This window comes from Stenella coeruleoalba, assembly GCF_951394435.1.
Source record: "Stenella coeruleoalba genome assembly, chromosome: 11".
In the NCBI taxonomy this organism is placed as follows: Eukaryota; Metazoa; Chordata; class Mammalia; order Artiodactyla; family Delphinidae; genus Stenella; species Stenella coeruleoalba.
Genome location: NC_137157.1, coordinates 53,285,423 through 53,313,233, shown reverse-complemented (window position 1 = coordinate 53,313,233; position 27,811 = coordinate 53,285,423). Strand labels below are relative to the sequence as shown.

Genomic DNA, 27,811 nt, shown 5'->3' with positions numbered 1-27,811 from the left:
CAGATTTTGGGTTAATTCTCTTGCTTTTTGTTATAATTTTAATATCTGTATCCCTAAGTGATATATTGTTAGCTTCCTACTTTAGGTAACTCGAATCATAATATGTGTATTCTTCTATGACTGGCTTATTAAACTCAACATTATGTCTTTGAGATTCTTCCCTGTTAAAGATCACAGCTTTGGTTCATTCTCACTTGAGGACTGTGAATTATTTCATTCTTTGTTTATCCATCCTATGGTTGGACATGCAGGTTGCTTCCAATTCTTATCATAAAAACAATTGTGTGGCTATCTTTTTGTATAAATTGAATTACACCAGCACCAGAATAAAAAGAACACCTGGGTTGTTTGTTAAAACACAGATCCCTGGGTCCTACCACTGGAGTTTTATTTGGTAGATCTGGGGTAGAGCCTGAAGATTTGTATTTCTAGCAAGTTCTCAGACGATGCTGATGCCATGTGACCCAAAGACCACACTTTCAGAACCACTGCTCCAGGGTACAGACCTAAGAGTGGAGCTTCTGGGTTATACGATATGCATATGCCAAGCCATCTTCAGAGTCTTTCTACAAATTCACAAATCCATCTGCAGTTGTTCTACATGTTTTTAATTATTTCTACTCCTCTGATTGTTGAAGTTTTTTTCATATATTTATTGGCCATTAGTTTTCTTCTGTGTGATGACTGTTGGGTACTTGCTCATTTTTCTATTGGGTTATTTGTGTTGTCTTTATTGATCTGTGACAGTTCATTCTATTTTATGGGTATGAATCCCTCTTTGGTTATACAAATTGCAAAGATCTTCTCCCAGCTATCACGTTGCCATTTTATTCTCTTCATGTTGTCTTTTGAAGAACCAAAGATGGTAATCCTAACGTAGTCAAGGTTATCAATCTTTTCTTGTTTGTGCTTTCTGTATCTTGTTTAAGAAATCCTTCTCTACTATAAGATCATAAAAATAGTCTCCTATGCTATTTCCTAAAAGTTGTATTTACTTTTCCTTTCACAGTTAAGTCTTAACTTGCCTGGACTTGATTTTAGTGTATGGTGTGAGGGAAGGATCCATTTTAAATTTTTCTGCACCATCTTAATTGTTCTGATTTTGTACTAATATCTAGAAGGGTAAGACCCATACAGAAGTGTCACAAACATTCTTGGCGTTTTGTTCTTCCATATATATCTCAGAATCAGCTTACAAATTTCCATGAATACCTCACTGGAATTTTGGTTATCATTCTACTCACTCTAAAGATCAATTTAGGAAAAATTAATATTTTAACAATGTTCCTATTAAAGAATATGTATAGGTTCATTACTGCCGCATCTCTTATGACTGTTTTTTATTGCTAATATTATTTATTTGCTGGACCCCCTTGTTTTTGATTAGTCTTAAGGGAAATTTATCTACTTTAGTTAGTTTTCTTTTTAATTTGCTTCTTTTTTAGAAATTATTTTTTGTGGTAAAATACACAAAACATAAAAATTAACATTTTAAAGTGTACAGTTCTGTGGCATTAACTACATTCACATTGTTGTATAACTACTACCACTGTTTATCTCCAGAACTTTCTCCTCTTCCCAAACTGAAATGCTATCACCATTAAACACCAACTCCCTATCCCCCCGGCCCGGCGCCTGGCAACCACCATTCTACTTTCTGTCCCTATGAATTTGACGACTCTAGAGACGTCATGTAAGTGGAATCATACAATGTTTGTCCTCCTCTGACTAGATTATTTCACTAGATTATTTCATAATGTCTTCAAGGTCCATCCATGTGTGAGAATTTCATGCCTTTTTAAGACTGATTAATATTCCATTGTATTATATACCGCATTTTGTTTATCCCATTTAATTTGTTGATGGACACTTGGGTTGCTTCCACCTTTTTGCTATTGTGAATAATGCTGCTATGAACATGGGTGTACACGTACCTGTTTGAGTCCCTGCTTTCACTCATTTTGGGGTACATAGCCAGAAGTAGAACTGATGGATATATTTATATGTTTAATCACCATACTGTTCTCCACAGAAGCTGTACCGTTTTACATTCTCACCAGTAATGCACAAGACGTTCCAATTTCTCCACATTCTCACCAACACTTGTTTTTTTCTCTTCGTGTGTTTGTTTTTAAATAGCCAGCATAATGGGTGTGAGGTAGTATGTCAGTGTGGTTTGATTTGCATTTCCCTCATGTGTTAGTTGTTTTAAAGAAACAGATTTTGGCTTTACCATTTATTTTTATTGTGTATTTGTTCTCTTTTTTGTTATCTTTAATTTTTCCTTCCATTACTTTTCCTGGGTTTATTCTGTTGTTTTTAATTCTTAATCTAGATGCCGTTGTTGAAATAAGGACCGCAGACCTAAATTTTTAAATTAGGACAGTGGTTTACTAACAGCCTATATGCAGGAAAAGAGCACACAGTCCACAAGTAGACAGCTCCACTCCTGTGGCCCCTCAGAACCGTGAAGTTATAAGAATTCTTGTGTACATGTTTATAGGAATAATATGGGCAGAATTAGCCCAGTAGCACAAAGCAGGCTTCTAGATCATACTCTGAGAAATACCTTTCTCTTTGGTTAAGGGGCTATTTTTCTTTTTCTGTGGTCAGAAGCCTGGAGCTTGTGGGCAGGGTCCCTGTGATCTGGGGAACTGGGAGGTTGGGAGGGTTGGAAAAAGTTCCTTTATGATATGGAAGGAATATAGTCACTTCTGGCAGGTCAGGGATGAGTAGAGCTTTTCACCTATGCATAGCTCATTAAATTAGGGGCGGGGGGGAAAGGCTCAAAATTCAGCCTTTAAAGTCTTGATATGTAGTATTATTTAGGTCCTGGTAATTTCTAATTTTTATTACAATTTTTTGATTTATAAGTTGTTTAGAAGTTTGGTTTTTAATTCTATGTGGGCTTGACTAGTTTGAAAATTACACTTTCTATTCTTTCTTTCGCTTTCTTAGCTATTTAAACACATTTCAAGTCTAAAGTTAAACACTTCTAACCTCTTTTCAAGTAGAACCATAGCATACTTTAGCTGATTACTATCCCCACTGGCCAATTTATTATGCTGTTTTTATTCAGTATTTTATCATTTTTAACCACATATTAGACATTCTTATTGCAGTTTTTATATAGTTAGTATATGTTTAAGTATACCTATTTACTAATAGCTTAATAATCCATCTTACTTCTCAGTCTTCCGTCTGGGATCATTTCTTTTTCTTATCTGAGGACATCCTGTAGAATCTTCTTCAGAGGAGGCTGGATGGCAGTAAAATTTCTCAGTTTTGTTCTGCCTCAAAATGCTTTTACTTCATCCTCTTTATTGATATCTTTACTGTATATAAAAATTCTAAAAATTGAGAGCTGCTTTTCTTAGCCAACTGAAGATATAACTCCACTGTCTTGGCTTCCACTGTTATTTTTGAAACGTCAGCTATCACTGTAAATGCTATTCTTATGTATCTGTTTTGTCTTTCAGGCTGCTTTTAGTATCTTTTTTGTTTAAATTCTTCCGTTTCATTATAAAATATCTACTTAAAATTATCTCTTTCTTTCTTCTGCTTGAGATCTGTTGGGCTTTCTGGATCTTAGGTTTAATATCATTCAACAGTTCTGGATTGGAACTTGGTTTTTTTTTTTCCCACTTACTATAGTATTTCCTTTGCAATTCTTTTTAGCCTCTTAGTTATCTTCCTAGTCTCAATCTCACTTCATCCTTTCCCTCTTTGTCTCTTTGAGCCATATTCTGGATTGTTCAGATCAGTTTTTCAGTTCATCAGTGTACTGTTCAACTGTCTCCAATCTGTTTAATCCACTGAATTTGTAGTTCCTATTTTTATATTTTTCATCTCCAGAAGTCCCATTTCTTTATTTTCAAACTCTGTGCAGTCATTTATAGTCTGTCCTTATGCATGATTTCAATGCTTTTAAAAATATTTCTGAAACATGTTAAAATATTTATATTTTTTGGCTGATAAATCCAATCATATTTACAGGTCCAACTCTGCTCTCTATTGTTTCTGCTGGTTTTCACTCACGGTGACTTATTTCCTTGTGTTCTAAGCGAAAGGTGCCCTTCTCCAGAGGGGATTTCTGTTTACTTCTGAGTCACCTAGGGTTGTTTAGGATGTTTACACGGCCATCATGCTATAAGGAATCCCTACTTCAATCTTTCTCTCCTTTCCCAATGTTTCTTGAAAGAAACAGTTCCTCAATGGATGGAAATGAATGCTGGGAGCATTTGCTATCATTCTTACGAGGAGGATCACAACTTGGGTTATTCCCACTTTGCAGGATATGAAGTAAGAATCTGAGAAAGATATACTGCTGAAATATCTCACAAAACAAATTCTTTACCACCTGTATCTAGGTTTAACTTAAGGAGGATTTTTATTTGGCTGTGAAAGTACCTCTAATAAGAAGGGTAGTCCCTTTTGCAGTTTGGTTACTAAACCATCTATATCAGAATGAATGATGAAAAGTGCAAGATTATTATTTATTTCAGTCACATGAAAGACCGCTTGAGGAACAACCCTCCAATCACAGAAATGCACAAACCTGTGAGGGTCATCTGGATCACAGTTAGGGAGAAACTGAGTGATTGCTTCCGCCACTTCTTCATTTGATAAAACATCCCAGAGTCCATCAGTGGCCAAGATCAGCACATCGTCTGCTCCATGCTCGTATCTGGAGAGATCGTAGACTCTTACCTGAAATGAACAGCAATACCCCTGCTTAAGAAGTTGGGAGCATATTATCCCCCCTAGCAGACCGGCTTCTGATTTCCCTTCCCTTTTCCCGCCCAGCCCAGTGGTTTTTAGGTGTGCGCTATAAGGCAGTTGGGTATACAGCAAGCTTTGTGGCCCGGGGTAGCCTCCTTTGAAGACTTGCTGTGTAGACATATCGGGCCCCAAACACACCTGTGAATGAGCCCAATAAATTAATAGTTGACAAGAAAGAAATTAACTGAAAATGTAATGCCTGAAATGTGGCTGCAACAATGACTCACAATAGATACAGCGGTAGCTAGAAGAGCAGCCGGAAGCTTGCTGCCTTCCTTCCTTTGCACATCCATCCGACAGACATTTATTAAGGGCCTGCTCTGTGCCAGGTGATCTAAGTATAAAGATAAACAGCAGATTTCCCTGCTTCTGAGCTCTCAGTCTGCAGGGGAAGTAAGGCCAGTCTAGGATCCAAGGCAGCTACTCTGCGTGTATTGGTTTAGGACTAAGGAGACACACTTTATTTCATGTACTCACTTGATACCTTTTGGCTTACCTGCTCTGAGGCCCATGGGGCTGGCCTTATCGCATGCAACGATGGGGCTCTGATACCACATGCAGGTTTGAAGAGCCTCAGTCTAGCCTAAATCACAAAGGACACACGCCAAGTCTGAATCTCCTAAGTGTGTCTCAACAGACTTCAAGTCTGTCCTCACCTCTAGTACCTGGAATGACTTGGCTATTTGAACATCCCCCTCAACTCTTGGAAAAGAACATAGTGACCTTAGCAAAAATAATAATAATAAAAATCAAGGCTTACTTGCACTAGGCCACAACTCCATGTTCCCCCTACTCGGGCAGGATGGGAGGGAGAGGAGTTTGGGATTTCATTGCTATTCCCTGCTAATTTGACGGGACCAGCCCCTGCCTACACCACTTCATGAGCTAAGGACAAAGGCGGGTCAATTTCATCAATCTTCCAACTCTTTCAACCCCACCTCATTATCCTGTTTTCTAAAAACAAGTCTGAGTGAAAGGTGTAGGCCAGGGGAAGGGAGGGGAAGGGAAAGAAAGGGAAGGGAGGGGAGGGAAGGCGGATGGAGTATAGGCAGCTGTTCCCGTGTCCCATCACACACAATCACTGTCAGGTCATCTCAGATCTCGAGAGAATACAATTCTAAGAGGCCTGCAGAACGTTCACATCCACATCTTCAAAAGCCAAGCCTCCTATGTTTTAGGAAGGTCTGCCCAGGCCAGTGACGCCCTGCCTGCCACAGGGCTGGTCCTATGGACGAACAGCCTACACCCAGCAGCAGAAAACAACAAAATGCCCCACACTTGCCCACAGAGTTTTTGGAAAATGAGCTCAAATGAAAAACAGTCTTTGTGGCTGGTGAACAAGACGGCAACAATTAGCTAATGGCGCAGCACACGGACCGCACTCAGGAGAGGAGCACTCGGGCGAAGACTGGACTGGCTTTTTTTTTTTTTTTTTTTCCTGCGGTACGCGGACTTCTCACTGTTGTGGCCTCTCCCGTTGCGGAGCACAGGCTTCGGACGCGCAGGCTCAGCGGCCATGGCTCACGGGCCCAGCAGCTCCGCGGCATGTGGGATCTTCCCGGACCGGGGCACGAACCCGTGTCCCCTGCATCGGCAGGCAGACTCTCAACCACTGCGCCATCAGAGAAGCCCTGGACTGGCTTTTAACATCTTCCTCTCAAAAGACAGGGAAGCGTACATTCTAGAGAAGGCATTGTGCCCTACGAGACCAAATTAGAGAAAACAGGAGGGGGGAATCTTAAGTTTACAACAGACTGGAAAGTCCCAAACGCCAGAATTTTGTCTTCAGGCTGCTGAACTCCTGTGGTTCAATTTGGACTCTAGCGGCAACCGGATCCCCTCTGCTTTACCTTCTGTGGTTCCTGGGTGTCATAGAGCAGTGCTTCTGAAATGCTGATGTGCACAGGAATCAGCCCGGGACCCTACTAAAATGGAGATTCCAATTCACTTCTGGGGTGGGGCCTGAGAGCCTGATGCATTTCTTTTTTTTCTTTTTTTTTTTTTTGCGGTACGCGGGCCTCTCACTGTTGTGGCCTCTCTCATTGCGGAGCACAGGCTCCGGATGCACAGGCTCAGCGGCCATGGCTCACGGGCCCAGCCGCTCCACGGCATGTGGGATCTTCCCAGACCGGGGCACGAACCCGTGTCCCCTGCATCGGCAGGCGGATTCTCAACCACTGCGCCACCAGGGAAGCCCTGAGAGCCTGCATTTCTAACTTGCTCCCATGTGATGCTGCTGGTCCCTGGACCACACTTTGACTACTGAGGCCGCGGAGGAGTCCTACTGGTCTGTAACAAAGAATCCAAGGGCTCAGTGGCCTCTGTGATGCCTGTGTAGACTACCCCATAGGGGAGGCTATAGCGAGGACAGCAAATGTCACCCCTGAGCTCCTAATTTCAAGTCCTGTGTCACTGTGTAGTTACTTCCAGCGTGCAATAACTTCGCTTACGGAAGACTGCTCGCTTCTTATTGGGGTAGATCTACAATAAATTTCTGTGATACTCTGAGCTCCAAAGGATAGAAAATGTTTCTTATAAAGGGAGGTAGGGAGATGTGGATGTCAGGTGCTTGTGTAGCACCTTCTGCTTCTAGCAAACTAGGAGATGCCACCTGCCCTGCAGCTCCTTTTAAAAGAGAGGTTTCTAAGGTCAAAGATAACAGCCGTTTCATGTCAGGACCTGCCCCGTGTGTAGGGTGCCGAAATCTCTTCAAGTGCTTTCTGTGGCCCCCCAAAGCGTGGAGATTTGAGTTGTTTTAAGCTGAAGCTGTCTTATTCAAATGGAAATCTGGCCAACAAAAGGGTTGTGGGTTGATAAATAGCAACATGTTATAAAATGTTCCTCTTCACTTCCATCAATAAATTGAATCCTTCCCTAATTCCACTATTCACATTTCCACACATAACTCTAATGCAGTTTCCTTAGCCAACATGAAAATCCCTTTCAGTACCATTCTCCAAGCAATTTTTATGTAAATAATAAACAGCTAGTCTCAACCCTATTCCCTGAGGCACTCCCCAATTAACATCCTTTTAGGTTTTTTTTTTTTTACTGCTACCCTTTGTTTCCTGCCCTTTAGCCAGTTTCCAAAGGACTTTGCCAACTTTCCACTTACAACTCGTGTCTTATACATTAACCTGCGATGCAGAACATTTTGTGAAAACGCTCTCAGAAAAGCCGGACTGCCGTGCAAGGCATCCAACTGCACGCTTATCCTCCCCAGCGGCTAGGGCTTCAAAGGATTCCAGTGGGCTCTGGAGACCCGACCTTCCCTCCCCGAAGCTGTTGCAGGGCCTCCTCAATCAGACCACACTCGCCTCCCCGGACCTCCCTGTTCCATTCCTCAAATAGCTTCTTAATGTTCCGGGAAGCTTCACATCAAAAGTAACGGGCTCTGTGGCTCCCCAGGACTCAGACATGAGGAAGACAGTCTCTGGGAGGGGAGAGATACGATCGGCAAAGGCCTTTGTGGGAAGGGGGTCTTCCTTCCTGCGTGCCCATCTGCCAAGAAAGGCCACGGGCATCCTGAGACTCTTGCCATTTCTCAGCGCAACAGAATTTGAGCCGTGGAGAGACGAGGCTGGGGTGGATCCATCTGCCCTCCTGGACCCTCCATGACATGTTTATTGAGCACTTACTATGTGCCAGCAGCTGTGAACAAAAGTGACAGAGTCCTCACCACTTCTAAACTAGGTGCCATAGACACACAAATAAATTACAATGCCAGAAGATGACAGGTGCTTGAAGAAAAGTCAGGCAGGTAAGGACAGTGACCAAAGAGCCATTTGAGAAGATGTGGTTAAGGCAGGTGTCTCTGGAAAGACACCATGTGAACAGAGATCTGAACCAGTGAGGTGACTTTCCACAGGTCCCTTCCTGTGCCTCCCTTTCCTTCCTTTTGGGGACCTGCCACTCCTCCGGATTAAGAGGATGTGGACAGTGTTAGACTGGTGGTGAGGAAGAGAGGCTGAGGGGGACACAGTGCCACCCTCCGCCGCCAGAGTAACCCTGAGGAAGACCTGAGGATTTCCCTTTCTTTTCCTTGGTCCTCTGCAGACACAATCCCTTTCACGTTCACTAGCACAGTACTCACGTATTTGTACCAGTCTGCGTTCACTTGTCTGTCTCTTCCACGTGAGTAGTTATTCTGAAACTTTAATGTAAGAATCACTTGGGGTGCTAATTAAGATTCAGGGACCCACCTTTAAAGATTCTGATTGTGTAGATCTTAGCCCAGGCATCAGCCTATGTAAACAAGGGTAATTCCAATGCAGGTGATGGGGGAACCTCACCCTGAAAACACGGTCTTAGGCAATAAGCTCCCGAGGCGAGGTCTGAGTTGTCCTATTTGTTTCTGCCCCGCCCCCCCACCCCACCCCGAGCAGAGCACAGAGCCTGGCTCTTGGAAACCACACAATAAACCACCAAGGGAAGCACTTCCCTTGCTGGACATTTACCCTTGTCCTGCTTACAGCAAACACCCTGAGAGCTGGTCACCGTCTCTTCCCCCCAGACTCAACCTCTGGAGGCCAGAGATCCCATTCTGCACTTCTTCTGTGGGCCTCGCCGTAACTTTCATAGAGTAAATACCACTAGATCTTCAGGACATACTTGCTGAGACAAAGAGTAAATGCGAAGAAAAGAGAAAGAAAAAGAATTCATATGAGATCCATTCCGAAGACCCCCTCAGCTCATGGTGACCCAACCGTGTTAGCTTGTAAACGCCGACGCTCCCAGGCAGTCGCCAAACTGATGCGCTGGTATTTACCAGGAGTAGCAGACTCTTTCCTTTTCGTCCCCTATCCTCAGGGAAGCTGCTAATAAACAAAAATCACTCAGCGTTCGGGAGGGGGGGGGGGGCAAGCAGGAGGAAGTCTGGGGTCACCAAGGGTCGCGGCTAGTATATGCCCCTGAGGAAGCCAGGCGCTGACGGCTCTCACACCTGCCCCCCGACTCTAGGGCACAGTCACCCTTACCGTCGTCACCGGGCCCTGCTTTACGGGGGAGTGGAGACAAACAGCTCTTTAACGCGGTACCTCCACTCAGTGCTCAGCTAGCTGCTGTCTCAGTGCCTGTCTAATATCTGTTCGCCCTTTTGCTCTGTTACTGAGGAAATTTCAGTGGCCCGTGAGAGCTCGTGCTGCTGTAAGCTGACGCTGCTTCCTGAAGCCACTGGTGTTTTTTGTTTTTGTTTTTTTTTGCGGTACGCGGGCCTCTCACTGTTGTGGCCCCTCACGTTGCGGAGCAACAGGCTCCGGACGTGCAGGCTCAGCGGCCATGGCTCACGGGCCCAGCCGCTCCGCGGCATGTGGGATCTTCCCGGACCGGGGCACGAACCCGCGTCCCCTGCATCGGCAGGCGGACTCTCAACCACTGCGCCACCAGGGAAGCCCCTGAAGCCACTGTTTAAAAGAATCCATCAGTTCTTTCATTTGCCCAGTCTTGGCTGCTCGTCTAGGATGTCCTCACGGCTCTCACATCTTTATCAGCTCAGCACGTCCTCCAAACCCTTTTTCCCGTTTAAGTATTTGAGGTAGGATGAGGTGAGCCAGCAGCTCAGGTCCGGCTGTGTGCAGAAGCAGAACCCTCCCTGCCTGGGTTAGTAGGAGCCCTCACTTCAGGTCTCTGCTTCTAACCAGCCTTGGGACTGGAGACGAGTCCTTTATTTCTTTAGCTCTCAATGTTCTCATCCCTGAAATCATTGTTTAAAAAAATGGAAAAAAAATACAAGAAAAATAAATATTATAACACCCACTCTACCTTTCTCACAAAGCTGTTACAAAGATCAAATGAGAGGGCTTCCCTGGTGGCGCAGTGGTTGAGAGTCCGCCTGCCGATGCAGCGGACACGGGTTCGTGCCCTGGTCTGGGAAAATCCCACATGCCGCGGAGCGGCTGGGCCCGTGAGCCATGGCCGCTGGGCCTGCGCGTCCAGAGCCTGTGCTCCGCAACGGGAGAGGCCACAACAGTGAGAGGCCGCGTACCGCAAAAAAAAAAAAAAAAAAGATCAAATGAGATAATGTGGAAGAGAACTACAAATTCTAACGCACAGCATGTTATTTGTTTACGGCTCTGATCTCAGGGCAATACACCTGAAAGTAAGCTAGCTGGTGAAAGGAGATGAGTTACGGGTGAGCTCAAGGGACCTGGTGTTCATTTCCTAAAGTCTCACTTAAAATTGACAGTGACTGGGACTCTCAATCATGTTTTGGCAGAAAAGTCAGGTGGTCTCCAAGGTAAAGGCTGCCAGTAGGTGGTGGAAAATAGGAAGAGTACAAACTCTTTTCCTCTCCACCCTCCATGGCCAACCAACCCAAAAGCTCAACCTGCAGAACGCTGAACATAGCTGAACGCTGAACTTATACCAGAAGAAAATAAAACTCTAGCCTATTTCGTCACAGTGGATTATTTCAATACTGGCGTGCTGGCAGGCCACCAAGACTGCACCTGAATTCTCTGTTGTGATTCTATCTACACTAGATGATGTCATGAAATACACACTGAATTTGGTGGCAGAAGACTTGGGTTTGAGACCCACCTCTGCCCCTTAGTAGTTAGGCAAAACCATTTTGTTCATTCACATTTTAAAATCTCCTGACAACCTGCCGGGAGTATGAAATGAGGAAGTACTGATTTACCAGATGGGGAGCATCAAGGAGGGAGGACTTTGGGCATCACGTACCTTACATGGAGAGGGAACTGCAGGGGCCAACGCCTGGGGGTGAGAGAGCAGGCTGGCGTGCTAGGGTGGCTTTGCGTAGTTTGGCTTGGCTACGGTACTGGATTTCCACTGGGGAGTGGTAAGGGATGAGGCTTCTCAAATCTTCAGCGTCTCCCTTTGTGAAATGAAAGGTTAGGATGATGCGGCCACTGGGGATGCTTATGGCTCTACCATTCCCCGACTCTTTCATCACAGGATGAGTTCAACCTGGATGGGATTGACCACATGACCTCAGAGCGTCTGACTGCAAATGAATCAAGGGACATTGAAATAGGACAGATATGTTGGCGGTTCCTCCTACCCCAAAAGAAGCTGGTTGTTTTGGCTGTGGGTATAATTTTCTATGTGAAATGCACCACAGATATTCTTGAGGTTTGGTGTTTTTCTTTTTTTTTTTTGGAGTCTACAGACAAAATAAACATTTGCCTTTTGAGGGTGGATACCATCTAATAACTGAAAAAGTTGCTAAACCAGCTAAGATATTAGGTGGTATATAGAGAGTCTAAAGTTGTACCCAGTGCCTGGCCGCGATAGCGTAAGGCTTTCATTTTCTTCATTTTCTCCACGTGAGGCCAGAACTTTACAGCTTTGGGAGGTAAGCTACAGAGGAAGGAATTTCCTTTACAGATGGGGGCACTCCTATCATCTCCTCCTTTCTCTGGGATTCCAACTTGTTCACCACAGAATCCAAGCCTCACTGAATGGATCAGTGAACACATGGACTTGAGTCCAGCTTGTCAGTCATGTGAGGATTACATTTGGGTTCATTAAGATGCCCGTCTGCAGAGATCAGGGTCAGAGGAAATCCCAGCCTGTGAGTGAAAGTACGTGGGTGCCATGTAGACGGACTGAGTCACGTCAAATCCATTTAGGAGGTGGGGGAGGCAGATACAGAGTGACCGTCCATCCCTGTTTGCCTGAGATAGTTCGGGTTTGTGCTGCTTTCCCAGTGTAATTATTAATAGCGTCCCCACTGACTCTCAAAAATGTCCCGGTTGAGAGGGTAAGTTATCTGGTCTCCCGGCGTGTAGATGATGAAATGACTACTGTTCCTTATTCTTGTAGCTGCTACTTCTGGCCACTGGGACTAAACATAATAACGACACTGTGTTACTACTTCACAGGACTCGTTTCACAATGGCAGGATTTTGGGGATCTCCAGTGAGCAGGAGAGCAAGTTACTGTGTATCTTGCCTTAGAAGAGGAGACCCAATCAGCCCTGGTAAGCTATGGGATACCTGTCACGTGGCAAAGTTGACCCCACTGCTTGCAAGCAGGCCGGGTCTCGGCAGACCTATGATCAAGCAGAGAGTGAGGTGTGTAGTAGCCCTAACCTACCAGCCTAGAACGGAGCCACAGGCCTGGTGAGAATGAATCATGCAATCTAGGACTAGAGCATGGATGACTTTAGGATTATGAAACTAAAGTTCCTGAAACACAGTGAAGAATAGCTTATGACAGTGTTATTCAAAGAGTGGTCTTTGGATCACCTGCTGCAGAAGCGTCTAAAAATGTGAACATTGTTAGGACCCCACCCTACACCTAGTGATTCAGATTTTCAGGAAGTGGATTCCAGGGGTTTGCGTTCTTTAACAAACTCCTCAAACTATTCTTATATGAGGTAATACAATAAATTAATGCAAAAAAAAAAAAAGAAAGATACTCGAAACATTCAAGTGAAATTATTACTGTTCAGGAGAGGATCAGAGGGGAATAATCACCAACGAGAAGGAATGTTTGACACAATACACATGTTGGCTTCCCTTGTGTGACCACAGATTTCAAAAGCTAGACTTTTTGGTGTGTGTACAAGTAAATTTCAAATTGTGGTTTTATTCAAATAGCTGGTTAGCAAATCTCAAGACAGCTCCTAATGGGAACCATCCATATGGACGACACACAGGTACATCATGAGTGATTTTTTACAGCTAGACTGGAGAATGAGAGATGGAGATGGACAGGCTAGGGCATGAAGTCTCTCCTGTATGTATAAGGTCAGATGGTACCAGAATCCAAGAAAGCAGTTCTATACACTCTTAGCATGGGATTGTTTTTCCCCCAGACATTTTCAAAGTGCTGGTGGTGATGGGAGGGGAGCATATACCCCCAAGGGGGCATCAACCCAACTGAGAAGCAGATGTATGAGATGCTGCAGACATGTGGGACTAGAGAAGAGAGTCAGAAAACTGCCCATAAAACTGAACTCGTAGAACATAGAGGAAAGTGGTGGTTTTCAGCAGGGAGGGGGTGGGGAGAGAAATGGAGAGATGATGGTCAAAGGGCACAAACTTCCAGTTATAAGATGAATAAGTTCTGGGAATCCAAAGTACAGCATGGTGATTATAGTTAAATATAATGTGTATATAGTGTATTATATATATACACACACACATATATACACACTATGTATAATGTATACACATAATCTGTATGTCATACTGTGTTATATACCTGCAAGTTACACAGAAAAGGAATGGTAATTAGTGATGTGATAGGGGTGTTAGCTGACACTACCATGATAATCATTTTGCAATACAGTTGATCCTCGAACAGCTAGGGGGTTAGGGGCGCTGACCCTCTGCACAGCCGAAACTCCGCATGTAACTTATATAGTCAGCCCTCTGTATGTGTGGTTCCTCTCCATCTGCGGTTCAACCAAACTCGGACTGTGTAGTACTGTAGTATTGGGTTGGCCAAAAAATTCATTTGGGTTTCTCCATAACATAGAGAAAAAAATCCATATATAAGTGGACCGTGCCCTTCCAACTCATGTTGCTCAAGGGTCAACTGTATGTAAGTATACACATCAAAACACTGTACATCTTAACACATCGAAACACTGTACAACTTAAATTTACACAACCTCATATGTCAATTATATCTCAGTAAGACTGGTTTAAAAAAAAAGAGTGCCAAATACAACTTCTGTAAATTATCAAAGTATCTTTAGACAGAACTCATCATTTTCCCTTTGTACAGGGGGATCCAGGGTTTGTAAGGCCTGAAGTTTATGCAATTTGGGGAGTGTTTTTCTCCCCAGCTTTACTGAGAAACAATTGACATACATCACTGTATAAATTTCAGGCATACAGCATGGTGGTTTGATTTACATATTATGAAATGATTACCACGGTAGGTTCAGCTAACATTCATCTTCTCATATAGATGCAATAAAAAGAGAAAACAGAAGAATAAAAGGAAAATGTTTTTTTCTTTGTGATGAGAACACCTAGGATTTACTCTCTTAACTACTTTCCCATATATTGTACAGCGGTACAATAGATGGGAAACTATAGTTATCATGCTGTACGTTACATCCCTAGTAGTTATTTATCTTATAACTGGGAGTCTTACCTTTTGAGCACCTTCCTCTAATTCCCCTTTGTCCCCACCTCTGGTAGCTGCAAGTCTGATCTCTTTGCGTTTTGCTTTTTTGTTGTTGTTTCTTGGGGGTTTTGTTTTTGGTTCCACATAGAAGTGAGATGATACAGTATTTTTCTGGGGAGCTCTCTTTAAGAAAAAGAACACAGAAATAATTATGAATACAAACCTAGATACTAATGTGAATGCTTATTAGGAATGAGAAGAGAAATTGCAACAGATTACTGGAACCATGGAAAATGAGGTCCCTTTCTTTTGAGGAATGATTGCAAGGAAATGATTCCTGATTGTAACCTTGCCTCTCCTCACCACATAGAACTGTCTACATTTCCCAGTAACAACCAGAACTCCTTGAAGGTTGGTCTGAGTGAAGGACCCTGATACTTACATTTAATTAACTAGCATCACTGTAAATCTGCCTCTACACTGCAAATTAGGTTTCCTTTCTTAATTAACTAGGTAAATAACTAATGCATCAACTTACATTAGTTTGCACTGGAAAGATAGAGGATGATTACTCTAATCCTCAAGATTTCACAGCAGGGAGGACACTTCCACAGGAAGGCGATGGTAGAAGGTCTCCAAAATGACCACCATCACTTCCTTCCCTCCCTGTACAAGCACGCTGCTCCTCTCATCAAGGGTGGATTCTAGTTCTCCTCTCCTCAAATGTGGATCCACCTTAGTGATTTCTTTAATCACCAGCATGTGGAAGAGGTGATGTTCTGGGACTCCTGAGGCTAGGTCTTAAAAAGCTTTGTAGCGTTTCCCTGGTGGCGCAGTGGTTGAGAGTCCACCTGCCGATGCAGGGGACACGGGTTCGTGCCCCAGTCCGGGAAGATCCCACATGCCGCGGAGCGGCTGGACCCGTGAGCCATGGCCGCTGGGCCTGCGCGTCCGGAGCCTGTGCTCCGCAACGGGAGAGGCCGCAACAGTGAGAGGCCCGTGTACCGAAAAAAACAAAAAAAAAGCTTTGTAGCTTCTGCCTCAGTCTCTCAAACCACTCCTCTTGGGATGTTTCCTCTCAGAATCCAGCTGCAGTAATGCCATAAGAAGCCAAAACCACATGGAGAGGCTGTGTGTAGCTGCCTCGACTCAACGCGCAGCTGACAGCCCACATCAACTGCCAACCATGTGAGAGAGCCGTTTCGGACTTGCAGCCCATCCAGCCTTCAGATGACTCCAGCCCCAACTGACAGCCAACTGTGACCACGTGAGAAGCACCCAGCCGAGCCCATTCAACCCGCAGAAGTATGAAAGGTAATAATAAATTCTCCTGTTAAGCCTCTAAGTTGTTTTGTAGTCAGCAGAGGCACAAAGGCATTGTATTGTGATGGGCCCCTCTCCCTATAGGATTGGTGAGAAGGGACACGGGACAGCGAGCCCGTTGGAGTTTTCTCCTTGGTCCCTACTTGTCCATAAGCAGCACCTGTCCCTCTGTTCCTGTCCTCCAGCAGGTAAATACCAGGAAAACCTCCCTTGGTGGGGTGGGGAGATGAGAGACAGTCCAGGAGGCATGTTTAATTTGAGGGCTGGAGGTGAGGAATAAAACGTCCATTTTGGTCTTAGATCCAAACCGCGGTTTCCAGTCTAACTTTATCCTCGCTATAAAGTTATTTTCATCCCAGACTCCTGTGTCTGTTTTTTAAATTGGTTCAGAAAACTCAGAGGGAAAAAGGATAAAATTATTTTTCCTCTTCAGACCCCAACAAGCAACCTTCTTCCTTTCTCACAGGCTAGAAAGCAAAGTTTAATTTTTTAAAAATTTCATCCTCTAAAAATCAAGTGTGCCCTCAGTTCTTGTTACGTGGTTTTGTGAAATGCCTCTCCCCTGTGCCTCCTTTTGGCTTTCCTGGTCCCTGCCCCAGCTCAGAGCCTCACTGCCACATGGTTTCACTTCTACGGCGACCTCCCGGTCTGCACCTCCCTACCTCTGCACCCCCCATCCACGTGCTGTTACAAGCTAAGATTTCCACCGCCACATTCACTTATCACGCTGATCCCCTTGCTGAAGACCTGATCTGCCACCTCGGGTCCAGTTCTAGGCCCTCCATGATAATTTGCTTGATTATAGCTAATAGACCTTCAAGCTAATCTTCCAAACATTCTGTAAGGCAACTTTTACTTCACACCAGACTCATTACTGCTTCCTTCTTTTATCTTGTCCTCCCTCTTCAGATTAGATGGTGTTTGCTCTCTCCCTTCTCTGAATTCCCCTAGTCCCTTAGGAAGCAGGACTCACAGGGTTTACGGCTGATTATTCTTTGGCCTTCCAAGTGCCCCAAATTCTAATTGCTTGAGGACATGTTCCCCAGTGTGCTCCTCGATAAACACTATTGGACTCATGTTTACTCTCTGTGTAAACAGTGAGATTCTGTGGTCTTGATGGAATAAACGATCTAATGTTTATTAGGCCAGATTCTGTTTTAAGTACTTTTTATGTCATTTAACTTGTTCCTTGCGTTCCTGGGTATAACAACCCTATTGTCCTCTTTTTACTGAGGAGGACACTGAGATTTAGGTAAAGTAACTTTCTTATAATCACCCAGCTAGTAAGTAAAGAGAGAGAGCTTGAGCCCGTGACTGATCACCAGGTCTGAGTTTCTAACCACAATATCACACTGCCTCCTAAGGTATTTTTGAGGGGTCTAGGAAATTTTTTAATTCCTCCTCTACCACCCAAAGATAATTACTGTAACATTCGAGAAAATTTCCTTCTCAAGACCTACATTTTTACATATGTGTATACATATGCACACAACTTTTTTACCTACTTACGATCAATTTTTTGTATATACAATCCTATTTTGTTTCACTTAATGTAGCCCAGCCATCTCCCCGTATCACTGTGCACCAATATTGTTTTTTTATGAATTGGCCAGACTGCAGAAAGTACACAATATAATCAAACATGCTCGTTCCCAAAACAGGATTTTGGCTTGGGGCATGAAAAGCTACTGAGAATCAGAAGACCGTAAATGTCCAGGAGTCAACGTGAGATCTTAAATATTGTTCATGTTTTCATGGGAGACAACAGGGGAGTCTCAAACAAAATAGTCATTCTTCTCTTCACCTGAAAGTGAATACTGGGAATCCCCTGTAAGTGCAAAGGCTTCCAGAAGCCAGTGCATAAGGAAGACTAATGTTTACTGACCATCTCTGACCATGTACCAGACCCTGTGCCATGCAATTCCATAGATGTTCTCATTTGTTTTTCCCAGCACCTCGTCAGTCTAGGCATTTCCACCCCACCTGCAGCAAGGGGAAAGCAGGCTGAAAGAACTTGTAGAGGTCACAGGTAATGCCGGTGCTAGGGAGGGAGTTCAGATACTGGAGCCTAAGGTCTTCCTTCTTTTAGAGAAGCCTGTTTCAGATGAAAGAAAAAAATGAAATCTAAATGAAGAGAACCAAGAATGACCTAAATGAGTGAGCTGGAGTCACAGAAAACAGCTGACAGGAATCCTGAACACTAAGGAGAGGAAAAATGAAGCCAAGAGAAAATCAGGCTCCCTTGTGGTTCAGTGTGGCGGGGGCGGGAGGTGGGGGACTGCTGAGTTGATGGGGTTGGCTTTGCAAACCGGCCCCCAGACAGAAAAAGACCTCATTCTTCCAAGAGCCCGAAAGGGGCCTAAAGTCAAGCACAGTCTTGGAGTAGAGGCCAGAAAGCGAGAAAGACATTAAGAGGAATCCTAGCTCTAGGGAGGGCCTGTCACAGGCCAGAAATGGGTGCGGAGTAGAGAACATCTGTAGGTTTAGGCTGCAGGCCTGGGCCACGCTGTCTGAGGAATAGGTCATGAGGTGTGTGCTGGACGGGGTGGAGAACTGCTGGACAAGAAGGTGCAGAGTGACTCTGAATTCACAAATCCTCTCCTTCTCCACTTGAACTCTAGGGTGATACACAAAGGTTGAGCGAGAGGATGGGAGACCCGATGGGGGTGTTTCCCTTATGGAGGAAAGGCTCCAGTTACACGGGGGAATGGTGCCGTGGACCAGGGGAGGGTCAAAACGCTTCCTACGCTTGGCAGACAGACCCGTGCTGGGTTGATGGGGGCCTCCTGTGGAATTCAGTTCTCGGCCAGAGATTCCCTACCTTCGACCTGGGGAGATACGTGGGAGGCTCAGCAAACCTGGCGGCCGCTCTTTGGGTTTGGCAAACTCGAGATTTTTCCAGTGCCTTGTGTTCAGCGAAACCAAAAATGTGTTTGGCTAGAAACGCTTCTCTAATTTTTAAACCCCTGTGCATTTTTTACGTAAATTTGATCCACATGGTTTTGATTTATTTTTATTTAACTCATCAAGTCAAATTAGGAGCTACAATGATGAATGGGAACAATGCTGATTTCCAAGAAGATGTTTGAGCCTTTTTTCTTAGAACTAAATCACATTCCACCCCCCACACACACACATACCCCACTTCCTTGCGACTGTTAAAACTACCAGCCTGAGCTGAGTTTGAAATTTAGAACCCAAATGTGAAATAAAGACCCATGCTTGGCAAAGATGAAGCGTAGCAGGGGAATGTTCTTAGGAAGTCATGGTTAGAAAGCCAGGGTAGGCTTGGGGTGCAGGTGGGGGAATAAAGGCAGCAAGGGAGCCAGTTATTCCTTATTAGATGGTTTAAATAGATGTACCCGGCTTGGTGGGCTCCCAACAGAAGCCCCCTAGCCGTTTCTCCAGGGTCTGACTTTATCACTGCCACCCAGGGAAAAGGAGTTTCTGCCCCAAGACCGGGGATGTGGGGTTCCCCCGTACCCATCTTTTCTTCTGCACTCCTGCATCGGAGCTGATTCAAGCTGCTCCCCTCTCTTCCCTCGGACCTTCCTCCCCCTTTCCTGGCTCTGGCTAAGGCCTCCCCATCTGGAAACGTTTAAAATGTACAACGATTTTAATCTCGTGCAAAAGAATCTTGAGATTTACACTACATACCCATTAAGCTAAATTATAGGTGCACAACCTCATTTTGCACAATTCTGTCTGGCCTAGGGTGGCACACACAGAAGGCCAGTCCTGTCTTTCCCAATTACTTTTTCTATCACACCATCATTTTCCACAACGGCAGTCTGAGGCCGGCCATATTTCTCTGAGGAACTCTGGCCACTGAGGTCCCAGGATAGAGGTACTCTCTTCAGAGCCCCTTGAAACAGTTCTCAGTGGGTCCCTTCAACACTATCCAAGAAGATTTCCTTGAACTCAGCTTCCCTCTCCTACAGAGCCTGATCGAATTGGACAAACCTGAGTACAAGGATCATCTTGTTAGTTAATAACTGTACAACCATGGGGGAGTTAACGTACTTCCTTGGATCTCAATTTCCTGGTCTGTAAAATGGGTATAAAAACCATACACACCTCACAGAATTGTTGTGAGAATTACATGAGATGCTGCACGTAAAAAAAAAAAAAAAAGTATATCGTCCGGCCTAGACTTCAGACAGGTGACATGAAGTTTCTGATCAACCAACTGGGATTTTTCATCAGTCCTCGGGGACTCTCCCATACTGGCCCAAGTCTTAAACCTATAGTCTCTTCTTGGGATCCACGGGAGCACAGTGATTGGAAGATCTATAACCCAACTGCATAGAGACCATTCTTCTGAAAACCAAACCGAACTTCTCACTTTATATAGAAAGTGTGTGTGTGTGTGTGTGTGTGTGTGTGTGTGTGTGTGTAGGGGGGTGGGGAGGGTGAGAAGGTTTTCACTCTCCTTTAAGGAGCAAAATGGTTATTAGTGTTTCCTGAGAAGCCCTCACCCCCCATATAGTCACACTTTACCTGTGTTTTTTGGAAAGGTGACAGTACCATTTAATATGCCTGATAAATGCCTCCCTCCCAAGGGGGAAAATATAGACGTCCATGAGTCTAGCATTGGCTTGGCCAAAAAGTTTGTTCGGGTTTTCCATACGATGTTACGGAAAAATCTGAACGGACTTTTTGGCCAACCCAATAGTTATTGGTTTTCTCTGGCCAGGAGGAGTTTCAGCAGTAATTCAGGGATCCTTCTGTTGGCCAGAATAGAGGGAGCAGGGATCCACCAACTTCCAGGGACCCTTGGACATTTTATATCATAAGGGTTCTTACCATGCAGAATTGCTATGAAGGCGAAAAGAGAGACATCTGCAGATGGTAATTATTATTTCCACCAAGCTGACCTCACTTGACATCCTGGGTGATATCAGGAAATGTGCGTATCTTCCACGCCTGCTATTTACTAGAGATTTCCCTCTTAACCTCCTGTGGCTAGATCTATTTTCGATGTCAGCCTCTGCAATAAAGGACTCTAAAGGAACTAGCCCTGCTCACAGCCCTGCCAAAGGGGTAGGCCTGGGTGGCCGATGGTACCGATCGCTGGCTCTGGAGTGGACAGTCTACAGGCTGGGAAGTCACTTGTGACCTCGGAGAAAAGGTGAGTTGAGCCAATGAGATTCCTCTCTGGGAACGTGCAATTGGGGGAGTCAGAACCTGGCTGTCTGGTGGCAGAGACATATGGAGCATGGCTGGTCTCAGGGCTGCCTGGATTCCAGAGCCACCTTCGCTCCCATAAAGCCTGGCTCTTCAAGGGTTCTTCTTGTGGACCCCATACATATCTCTTCCGACATTATTAAAATAAACACCTCCTTTTTTTGAGTCGGCATGAGTGGGTTTCTGTTTCCTCCAACAAAGAGAGCCTTCGCTACAAACACAGCACCCACCCTTGGGAAGAACATGCAGATGGAGCTATGTCTAAACATTCAGGGATTTCCAGTGTGAGGCACAGTTTCAACAGTTAATTACACGGTATGCAAATACCGCTGGTTCCTCACTCACCCCTCCCTGGCTCTCCTCTACTGTACAAATTGCAAACATTTCTCTCACTCTCCCAACCTCCTTTGCAGCTAGGGGCGGTCATGTGACACAGTTTTGGCCAATGAGATGCAAGTGAATGTCTACTGGGACAGATAGCCTGTCCCCTCCTTCCTGCCTTGCATGAAAATGTTACGCTTGGGGCTTCTGTCACCATCTTGCAACTACGAAGGAAAAAAAGATGCAGAGGTGTTACCCCTGGCACATTGGAGGTGCTGCACCAACATGAACAGCCACCAAATTCCAGCCTCCGTGATATGTGAGAAAGTACACCCCTAAACTACTATTACTGAGTGTTCTATCACTTAGAAGTAATATCTTTTGTAAATGATATACCTTGAAATAGAACTTGACACTGTTTCCTGTATTATAAGAAACATGATTTTTTAAACCAAATATATGACAACTTGTTTTTCAGTTAACTTCTCTAGACATCAACTGAATGACATCAGCTTTCTAGGCAATTAAAAATCTAAGAGGGGGGCTTCCCTGGTGGCGCAGTGGTTGAGAGTCCGCCTGCCGATGCAGGGGACGCGGGTTCGTGCCCCGGTCTGGGAAGATCCCACATGCCGCAGAGCGGCTGGGCCCGTGGGCCCGTGGGCCGTGGCCGCTGAGCCTGCGCGCCCGGAGCCTGTGCTCTGCAACGGGAGAGGCTACAGCGGTGAGAGGCCCGCGTACCGCAAAAAAAAAAAAAAGCAAGTTCATTCTGGCTGGTGTAGGGGAACAAAGATCAGATTTTTTTTTTTTAAGTTAGACCAAATTATAACAAGCCTTGAATGCCAAGTGAAGAAGTCTGTGCTTTAGTCTCTGAGCCTTGGGGTGTTGTCGAAGGTTTCTGAACAAATAGGTGTCAGAGTAGTTGTTTAGGAAAATTGGCCTGATGGCAATATGTGGGCTGGATTGAGAAGGCAAGGGGCTGTGGGCTGTGCAGCCATCTGGGTGGGAGGCCATGAGGGAAGAACCAGCACAGTCCAAGTGAGAATGGAGTGGGGAAAAGAAACAGACATGAGAGACACTGCAGAAGTACATGTGACACAAGTTGGCTACTGTCTGGATCTGGGGTGTGAGTCATGGGAAGAATAATGTAGAAAACATGTTCTTGTACCAAAGAGAAACAAAAACCTCATGCGGTACCTCTGGAGCTGAAGACAGGAATGGTTTTATGTAGATGTTGGAGTCATGCACCTTCAGGTCATGGTCCCCAAGTCCCCTGGTCACTCCAATAGTCGCCATTACTCGGGCCTAGGAGTATAAGCAGAGGGTCATCAGAAACACACACACACAGAGAAAGTATTCTCACCACAGTATGGCTGCCACGGGCTAAGAGAGAAGCAGTCGTTTTCCGGTTCCTCCTGCCCCTCTCCATGCCCCTGGCTGCTAACTTCTGTGGGTACTTGTTTCCAAGGAAGGGCCCACCGAGGTCACTTGCATACTTGAGGAGTGGCTTTTCTAGCAATTGTCTTAATTTTAATGGACTGCTGCTGTCTCATTTCGGATTTCTTTTGCAGAGACTGGAGGGAAGGGTGTCCAATAAACTAAATACAATACATCTGTGATGTCTACAGCTACTGAAATCAATTCAAACCAAATCCAACCATCTGCCCATCCCCCCATCCAGCCATCCACCCACCCATCTGCTATACATCCATCCTTCACGTGTTTACTGAACACCTGCTACGTCTCTGGTTCTGTGATAAAAGATGTAAAACCGTCAGAGGCAGATCCTGCCCACCCAGAGCTCATATATTACACTTTATGGCTGGAGAAAATAAACCATTAGCAACTCTATAACCTGTCCTGCTAACATCTTCACAAGTTCCATCTGGGTGGAAAGGAACATGATGTCACTTTGCTGTAAATACACAGACACCTTATAGCTGAGACCACACCATCTGTAGCTTTCTCTACATGGTTGTCCAAATGCTTTAAGGAAGCAATACCATTAAACTAATGCCTACACTGTCAGCCTAATGATCTCCAGGGAGGCCACAGATTTGATTTACTCAAACATTTATTGAGCACCTACTATGTGCAGGCACCCTGCTGTGGGGGACAAATATCTAAGGCCTGGTCTCTCCTACAAAGGAACTTGGTAAGGGAGGCTAAGAGGTACATGTCTAATTAACAACATATGGAATAGGGCTGAGTGCTGAAAGACACATGAACAATGGGTTATATGAGTTCAGAGGAGGTAGAAATTCTACTAAGAAGTTTCCCTGGAGCAGGGGGCACTACATTTTTGTGCAGAAGGATATCCAGCATCAAGACAGGTAAACACAGGGGCTTCCCTGGTGGCACAGTGGTTGAGAGTCTGCCTGCCGATGCAGGGGACACGGTTCGCGCCCCGGTCCGGGAAGATCCCACATGCCGCGGAGCGGCTGGGCCCGTGAGCCATGGCCGCTGAGCCTGTGCTCTGCAGCAGGAGAGGCCACAATAGTGAGAGGCCTGCGTAACGCAAAAAAAAAAAACCCAAAAAAAAAAAAAAAAAAAAAAAAAAAAAAAAAAAGACAGGTAAACACAGAGGGATGGAGTGAAACTCATTCTGGGTGGACCGAAGCCCACTGCTCTAACACTCAGATCACAACACTGTACCTGGTGTAGTGTCATGGTTCAAAGACCTGAACTTGAATCCTCGCTCTAATGCTTGGGTAATAAGAATAACTTATAAATGCCAAGGCATGAATCTAACACTTTACCATATCTTCATCCTACTTTCCCCAAAAAGCTGTGGATTTTGGAGCTGGTTTCACATCAGAAGGTGGGCAGGTTTACTGTCAAGTGGAAATGAAACCGTAACACATATTTCAAAGGCAAGAATCAAAGGGGGTGAAATGCAGACACAGGAATGTGGACCTGGGGACCTCCGGTCTGGCACTGCTCTGCCGGGGGCCTGGCTCAGCTCCCTTCTAGCTGAGACGCGTTCAGCTCTAAATGTGGACATTCTGAGTCCCTTGTAGCCCTTCTACTCTCCTTCCTGCTGTGGCACCTTCTCTGGTTGGACGTTTTAGTCCAAAGAAATCTGATATTTCTGCTAGTTACTGAATTTGTTTACATGTCCCACACAAGTCCTTCAAAGCACTGGCAGAAATTAAATGAAAAGTAACAGCAGTGAAAGTATTCTGAAATTTCTGGGGAGGCCGTGTGCAGAGAGGAAGGAGAAAACCCCTGTAAACGATCAAGACAGAACTGATGTGTTGTAAAGCTTTCTGCAGAGATCACGGACTCCTGGGACAGAGGAGGCATGCTACTTTGGTACAGGGCATGCCTGGAGCAGACTGACGCCACAGTGGCTTTTAAATAGGTCAACAGGTACAATGACTGAACTTGTCAGCTACATATCACAGAACTGTCAAGCCCTAATTAACTGAAATGCTGGAGGAACATGATGTCCTGGTGAATTGAACTGTTTGCTAAACTGGGAAAACCCTTGCTCTTTTCCATCTTTTTGCTGGTTATCTTTGAAGAACACATTTATCCATTTTCCTGTGGTACCAAGGAGAGTATACTGAACATAACTGAATAGCTTATTAAATACTCATGCATTTACGGACGGCCTGCCATGCGTCAAGTACCAGGCTGGACAGGTACTAAGGATACAAAGGCAACAGCATGTGGTCCTGAGCTTACTGGGAGTCACTGGGTAGCAGCAGGATAATACTGAGAATTTCAGCACCACAAAGAACTGTAGTTGCAGGCGTAGATCACTGGGCTGAGCGATGTGCACTGACGGCGCCCACTCTACAGAAAGATACACGAAACCCTACCAGGAGTAGAGCTCTACCCTGTCATGATTCTCAACCAGGGATGGGGCAAGTTAGTTTGAAAAATGATGTGTTTATTGATCAACTAGCTGTGTTTCATTTCCCTCCATGAAATGTCTCCTTCCAGCGAAATCACTGCTGGGCTACACTGAGCCCAAAACCTAATCCTGTGTGTTCTCTTTCACACACACGCACGCACGCACGCACACGCCCACACATACACTCAAGTTCTGCCCATGAAGGCAAGGCCTCCTTCGGTTTTCTTATGAGTCACTTCATCCTGATAAAAGCTATCAAATGCTGAAAAAAATTTCAGTTGAAGATTCTTTTCAATGTGACCACATTTTTCACTTCTAATTGGAACTCTCAGCGCCTAGTTGAAATGTATTCGTGTTTGGAGGAAGAATGCAATGATTCAGAAGGTGTTTGTTCTTCCTGGGAAATGGCTTCAAAGCTTCCTCATCTCTGCTCCAGGACTGCGACCCTCTCCAGTCTCTGCTCAGAGACCACTTCAAGATCAACAGCCTTCCTTAAGCTCAACAATGTTTGATTCTGACTGAGGCCCTGGGAGCTGGTGACGGATGGCCTTCGCTATCTCCGCCTGGCATCTGGTCCATGTGATCCTATAGTTTAATCAGGGTGAAACTTTGGATCCCCTTTCCATGGGGCAAGTGGAGAGGCCACCTTGCAAAGCCTGAGCTTCCGTGGTGGGATGTGAGGGCACTAGAAGGAAGTGGAAGGCCACGGCTCCACAGCTGGTACCACCCCTCACCAGCTGCGTGACTTCCTGAGCAGTTTTAACCTCGGAGTCCCGGCTGCCTCATCTACCAAATGGATATAAGGCAGCCAGCTCTGCCTGCCTCGTGGCTTGTTGTCAGATACACAAGGAGATGATGTATGTGAACGTGGTCGTGTTTAAACACTGTGAAAAGTTATTCAAATGGATTGAGAAGGGGGATGGCATTTTCACAAAATTAACTTTAGTCCCTCATGCTCACCACCCCCGTCCCCCAACCCTGCCACTCCTTGGACCCTCAAGACAGGAGGCCTGAAGGATGATGGAGATGATATCCTTTCAAGCTGTCAAGGCTATAAAATCATGAGCTGCTGAGTGGAACACACAGATCACCACGGGCTCCGTGGAGACAGAGCCTTGTTCTCTCAGTCCGGGGAGGGCACGTGCCTACCTTCTTGCCTTCTCCATATATAAGGGGAAACTTCAAGTCATCATCCTCAATGGTTTTGTATGCCCTGTAGGGGGATAAACAACATTAAAAAAAAAATGCTTTGCACTCAATTAGTGACCTGCTGCCCTGACACAGGCCGCCAGGTACTTTATTTTCCCTGAGATTCCATCCGGTCACCACACTGCTGATCTCTTTCTGTATAAACAGTCATTCTCCCTACAGATGTGTGTGTGTGTGTGTGTGTGTGTGTGTGTGTGTGTGTGTGTACATATTTTAACAAACCAGAAAATACCAAGTCTTTACAGGCTTGAAGAGAGAGAAAATGAGCTGGCATATTCACAATTAGCGAGCAGGGGTGATAGGTTCCCGTCTTAAGCATTTAGTGTCCGTGCAATAACGAAGCTCTCCAGCAGCGGCGGCAGGATTCTTGTCATTAATCTGGAGCTGTGAGAAGCAGCAACACTCAGTGGTGGATGGGGGGGTGGGGGTGGGGCTGCTCCAAGAGCCAGTTCTCACCTTCGGGGGTTGTTTATGCCAAAGCAGCCTCGTACTGGAATGGCTGGAGAAGGAATATTTAGAGCCTGTTTGACCTCAGCCTGATATTCAAGGTTGGCAGAAAATCCTCTGTTTCACGAGAGCTATTAAATGGCCATTCGACACACAGAAAGAAAATCCACTTTACGCTTCAGTGGTTTATTCCAGACACGGCTGTCCAGATGCCACGACACACACGGCAGAGGCTGGCCAGGCTATGGTGAGAGAGCAAACGAAGGCCACGTCTTGCGATTTTGCTCACAAGGAAGTTAAAAAACCAACAAGCAAACGTGGTACCCAGTTACCAGCTGTATAACCCTGGGCAAGGAGCTCCACCTTTTTGGGTCTGCGTCTCCTCATCTGTAAATGAGGATAACCACACGGGACGTGAAGAGCTTAGCACAGAGCCCGGCACTTAGTAAGTACTCGAGAAGTGGTAGCTATCGCTAGTATCTAGTAGAAAGCTAATACGTGGCACATCAGTCCCCCTTTCTGCACAATGGGCAGAACACTGCCTATTCAATTCCTCAGAAAAGTGGTAGGAAGATCAAGTAACAGATGGGGTAGGTTCTGCTAGGTTAGAGGCTAGAAGCAAGATGCTTTTCTCAA

At 45.2% G+C, this 27,811-nt stretch overlaps 1 protein-coding gene and 1 long non-coding RNA gene across 4 annotated transcripts in view; one reads left to right on the top strand and one right to left on the bottom strand.

Moving 5' to 3' along the window:
* The window catches only part of LOC307194837, a 68,723-nt gene extending 52,055 nt beyond the window's left edge, over positions 1-16,668 (top strand). The window contains exons 2-4 of one of the 2 annotated variants that reach the window (XR_013830641.1): positions 12,627-12,724; positions 15,144-15,240; positions 15,912-16,668. This is a non-coding gene — a long non-coding RNA (uncharacterized lncRNA). The remainder of the gene's footprint in view (positions 1-12,626; positions 12,725-15,143; positions 15,241-15,911) is intronic. The other variant, XR_013830640.1, reaches the window with a different exon arrangement.
* Positions 1-27,811, bottom strand: part of PPM1H (protein phosphatase, Mg2+/Mn2+ dependent 1H) — a 262,737-nt gene that overhangs the window by 18,065 nt on the left and 216,861 nt on the right. Inside the window, exons 7-9 of one of the 2 annotated variants that reach the window (XM_079938193.1) lie at positions 26,669-26,732; positions 22,855-22,962; positions 4,559-4,710 (exon numbers count right to left, since the gene is read on the bottom strand). In XM_079938193.1, coding sequence (XP_079794319.1) covers positions 4,559-4,710; positions 22,855-22,962; positions 26,669-26,732 — 324 coding nt within the window. Of the gene's footprint in view, positions 1-3,995; positions 4,711-22,854; positions 22,963-26,668; positions 26,733-27,811 lie in introns of those variants that run through there. The other variant, XM_079938192.1, reaches the window with a different exon arrangement.